The 5,275-nt window shown below is 39.9% G+C and overlaps 1 protein-coding gene across 1 annotated transcript; it reads left to right on the top strand.

Moving 5' to 3' along the window:
• The first annotated feature begins 273 nt into the window (after positions 1–273).
• On the top strand, positions 274–5,275 carry LOC148848478 (protein NRT1/ PTR FAMILY 7.3-like). The gene is made up of 5 exons (XM_088948801.1): positions 274–424; positions 724–871; positions 2,391–2,608; positions 3,344–3,906; positions 4,020–5,275. The coding sequence occupies exons 1-5, from the start codon at positions 398–400 to the stop codon at positions 4,900–4,902; spliced, it is 1,839 nt and encodes a 612-aa protein (XP_088804927.1). The 5' UTR covers positions 274–397; the 3' UTR covers positions 4,903–5,275.

Raw genomic sequence — 5,275 nt, 5'->3', positions numbered from 1 at the left:
TTTATGAGTCAAAAAACTTGACACTGAGAAATACAGAGTTCTCTAATTAAATCCATCTATATCTAACCAACCCAATGAGAGACAATGTGATATTTGAAAGTGACCCCATCTTAGCTTTCATCCATATATACAACAAAAACCCCACGTTCCTTCCCCCCTCCGCTCCCCAAAAACAGCATCTAATATAAAATTTTGGATAAATTGGCCATGTGGATCTTCTTTCTTCCTTGTCTACACCGTCCACTCAACCCCCTCAGCCTCTATATATACACCCATATCATCTCTCTTCTTTCTCAAACTTGTTCTCTTCTCCCGCTCACCACCTCCACCCACCCCCTCTCCCTCTCTCAGATTTGCTTAGAATCTCAAAATATACAGTCTCTCCCAGAGGTCATCAATGGCTTGCTTTAAGGCATCCAAGAAGGTTAGCTACTTAGCCATGGCTGATGTGATTCTATCTTCTTCTTTCTACTATAAAAAACCAGTCATACCTTCTGCGTTTCTTTAGCTCTCCTTCTCCTCACTGTGTTTTCTGTATATTGTTGGGTCAAGCTTTTCATTAATGGGAGGTGACAAGCTTGTGTCTTTGATTTATTTTCTTAAAGTTCATGAACTGATCAATCTGGTTGATGCACGCATTACTTTACATTCTGGAGACATGCAATGCAGTTAGTATGCTCATCAGTTCCTAATATTAATTCTTATTCAAACGAAATATTGCAGGCTAAGATCAATGAACTGGGAGAGGTAGAGGATAGAGAGATGAAAGCAGGAAAAGAAGATTACACTCTTGACGGAACTGTGGATCTACACGGCCGACCTGCAATCCGAGCAAGAACAGGACGATGGGCTGCAGGAATCCTCTTACTCGGTACTATTCTGAACTGAAGAGAATAATTTAATAACAAGATCAATATATTAAATGTCTCCTTTTCAGTTTCTTTATCATTTCTATTGCTTAAATTTTTTTTTCCTCGTAAGTAGCTTTCCTAAACCAATCTTTTTAAGATATTCCACTAATAGTTCTTTAAAGGGAAAAAAGTCTGGTTCACCTTCTTCCCCCAGAAGAAGTCCACAGTGCATGATGAACATGTTCTCATTTCTCTCTCTCTCTTCTGTGCTTTTAATTTGCATAAAATAGCAGCTTCTTCCATCCTTCATGTACTCTGTATTGCTATATCTGAGAAAGAGACAACAGAAATGAAGGGATTGTTTGGTAAATCAAATGTGTTGCTCTGCTACTTCGTGCTTCTGGGCCTACGCCACGAGAGAGAGACAGAGAGATTCAACAAATTAAGCTTATAATTTGGTCGTTAATGTATGGGTCACCTGTATCGTGACCCATCAACCACAAGAGATATATGATTCAACCTACTTTAATTCATAACAGACCACCTTTTTTGCACTAGACATCAAAAGGTACGGTGGTGATGGAATCACATGGATGTCACGTGATGAAAACATTCAAGGGAGAGAGGGGAGGGGGGTAAGACAACAAACACATCAAGATGGGTCCCATTTAAAGTTGTCATAAGTTTGATTGAAAACGATCGACCTGCAGATTGAACGATTCCTACCATTAGATTATCCCCAATAGGCCCCACCTGAAGGATAGCTCCTAAGGGAACTCGTCTATCTAGGGTTTCGTGGAACACAGACTGGGTACTGTTGCATGGACCCACAGAATTGTCTGGAACGCCTAATTTCATGCATGCCTTGCATTGAAAAGCTCACCACACCAAATATTTAACTTAGGGCCCGTTTGAGAGGGCTACCAAAATTAGTTTTACTGGAAGTTGATTAATTTCTCCCCTCAAAAGCTCTTTTTAGGTTTATTATTACATATAGCTCGACAGCTTTCCATGTGAAATCTACCAAACCGCTTCATGAAAGACCTCCCAAACAGGCACTTAAGATTACGGAGAGCTCCCAAATATCTGGACTCCGGAGAGCTCCCAAATATTAATTCATAAAAATCATATGGTTAAAAGTCGTACCCAATGGATGGTCTTGATCTTTCGATCATCCATCCAAACACGATGCAAGAGCTCACAGGCTCTTATTCACTCAGGAAACCCTATTTTAATACATATTGACCAAAATGCCCATATAGACTAAGAGCTCACTGTAGCCCATATGCATATCAACCACCTACAATGAATAAAGCCTTCTTCTATATATGCATCTATATCTTATTATTCGTCCACCCATGTTTGATTCATCAAAAATGGAATCAACCTTCTGAGTCGACTGCAGCTCCAACCTGCTTCCTAGGTCTTTGATTCTACATGCTGCTCTATAATTCTTGAACCAGAGAGAGTTTTCCTTTTAACACTAAAGACTAACGAATTAAGTTTCTGAATATCTCTCTGTTTGACGATCTGCAACAGTGAATCAAGGGCTGGCTACACTGGCTTTCTTCGGAGTTGGGGTGAACTTGGTGTTGTTCTTGACCAGAGTGTTGCAACAGGACAACGCAGATGCAGCAAACAACGTTAGCAAATGGACTGGAACCGTTTACATCTTCTCTCTCGTGGGTGCATTCCTTAGTGACTCCTACTGGGGAAGATATAAGACCTGTGCCATCTTCCAACTTATCTTTGTCATAGTAAGTAAAACCATTAAGAGCTGGTTTCTTTTTCACTAAAGAGATTGACAAAGACAAATGATGATTGAGTTGAATGCAAGGCAACTCATGACTCAGTTCAGCCAACTCATTTCTTTGGCTTAGTTGAACTTACAGGAGGAAGGAAAAGGAAAGAAATAAAAGAAGAAGAAGACCTCTCTGTTTTCCCAAGCCTTTTTACTTGACCCTGGTTCAAACTGGACCTGTAGAGACTTGGCTGAATCATCTATATTAATAGCTTTTCTTAAAGATCAAAAGGGGAAAAAAAAATCAAGGACCAACTTAGCAACCTGGTTGCAACACTTGAGTTGATCTGTTAATTATACAACTCAGATCAATTAGCAGAGAAAGTACCCATGCTTTTGCTCTAAGTGCCTCTGTTAATCACTTGGCTATCAAGTTCATCATGTCCGACGTTATTCAATTTCAAGTCGGCTCAGAACAAGCAAACTCGTCAACTAGATAGTTAGTTGTTTACATATATCATGATTCATGAGTTGCCTTGGAACTTACAGGTCTATATACAGTTATATTCATACTGTCAGTCTCTCTAGTGGGTACTGTCTAATTAAAGCTAGAAATAAAGTTTCATCACCTCCTTTATTATGAAGTTTTAGAGCACCAACTGATTGCTTATTTGTTTATCTACTACGAAATTGCTCACAAATTAGTTTATCTTGATAACTAGTTGTTAAAGTGACTGTTTTCTGATGACAGGGCTTGGCATCATTATCATTGTCATCATATCTCTTCTTGGTAAAGCCAAGTGGTTGTGGAAATGAGCAGAAGCCATGTGGATCCCACTCCAACTTCCAAATTGACTTATTTTATCTATCCATCTACCTGATTGCTCTAGGAAATGGAGGGTATCAACCTAATATTGCCACCTTTGGGGCAGATCAATTTGATGAAGGAGATCCCAAGGAAGGACACTCTAAGGTTGCATTCTTTAGTTATTTCTACTTGGCCTTGAACCTTGGCTCCCTTTTCTCAAATACCATACTGGGGTATTTTGAGGATGAAGGAATGTGGGCCTTGGGGTTTTGGGCTTCAACTGGCTCTGCCTTTGTAGCTCTAGTCTTGTTTCTGGTTGGGACCCCAGGGTATAGGCACTTCAAGCCAAGTGGAAACCCTCTCTCTAGGTTCTGCCAAGTGGTTGTTGCAGCAACAAAGAAATTGAGGGCTGAGTTTCCATCAAGTGGAGATAATCTATATGAAGTAGATGGGAAGGAATGTGCAATCACCGGGGGTAGAAAGATGCTCCATACTGAAGGATTCAGGTAACTTGACAGATATTATTAATTTATATGGTTTTGCTTTTGATAGCAGGACTTTGGCATCTTAAATCTGTAGACCATATTAACTAATATTTCTCTAATTCATGGGGCACCAGATTTTTGGACAGAGCAGCAGTTATTACATCAAAGGATACTACCCCACATAACCAAGGCTGTCACAGTCCATGGAATCTATGCACAATAACTCAAGTTGAAGAAGTGAAATGCATACTGAGACTTCTCCCCATTTGGCTATGCACAATACTTTACTCAGTGGTCTTCACTCAAATGGCTTCTCTCTTTGTCGAACAAGGCGCAGCTATGAAGACTACCATTTCAAATTTCCGGATCCCTCCCGCAAGCATGTCTAGCTTTGACATTTTAAGTGTTGCAGCTTTCATATTCATTTACAGGCGAATTCTTGATCCATTTGTTAGCACACTAAAAAAGGCGTCTGGTAAAGGGCTTACACAGCTGCAGAGGATGGGTGTTGGGCTAATTATAGCAATAACTGCAATGGTTTCTGCAGGAATTGTGGAGTGTTATAGGCTAAAGTATGCAAAGCAAGATTGCAAACACTGTGAAGGCTCAAGTTCTTTGAGCATCTTCTGGCAAATTCCCCAGTATGTGCTTATAGGAGCCTCTGAGGTGTTCATGTATGTGGGCCAATTAGAGTTCTTCAATGGGCAGGCACCTGATGGATTGAAAAGTTTTGGCAGTGCACTCTGTATGACATCTATTTCACTTGGGAACTATGTGAGTAGCTTACTTGTGACCATGGTCATGAAGATCTCTACTGAAGATAATATGCCAGGATGGATTCCAGGAAATCTTAACAAGGGTCATCTAGACAGGTTTTACTTCCTCTTAGCAGTTTTGACCACTCTGGACTTTCTTGTATATGTGGCATGTGCTAAGTGGTACAAGTATATGAAGCTGGAGGATAAGTGTTTTAATATGGGTGATGAAGATGAGAATGACCAAATCTGCAGTGTCTAGTTTCAAGGATTCCAAATATTATTTCACTGTCAAAGACAAATTACTTGACTGATTAAATAAAAGGGAGTTGGAGACTTTGTACTTAATTTTAGGAACTGTAATTACCCAAAAAAAAAAAAACATGTTCACCCGGCTCCTTGTACACACATTTTCACCCCAACCCTACTTAGCCCAAGCAATCTAATTGAGAATAAAGATGACCTCGGTGGCTAAAGTGATTAGGAATGGGAGATATGAGCAGCAGTGATTAAGGTTCTTCTTTTTTCCTCCCCATTGTACACATGTTTCCCTTGCTAAGCCTAATGGGTATATGTTTGTGTGGATTTTTAATGTAAAAGAGTTCAAATGTATGTAGAGCAGCTTAATTTGTCAA

Source organism: Nelumbo lutea, chromosome 6 (assembly GCF_056320005.1).
Source record: "Nelumbo lutea isolate HS-2025 chromosome 6, American lotus-T2T, whole genome shotgun sequence".
Taxonomy (NCBI): Eukaryota; Viridiplantae; Streptophyta; class Magnoliopsida; order Proteales; family Nelumbonaceae; genus Nelumbo; species Nelumbo lutea.
Note: the sequence above shows the minus strand (reverse complement) of the source record. Positions and strands in the feature narration are given on the sequence as shown.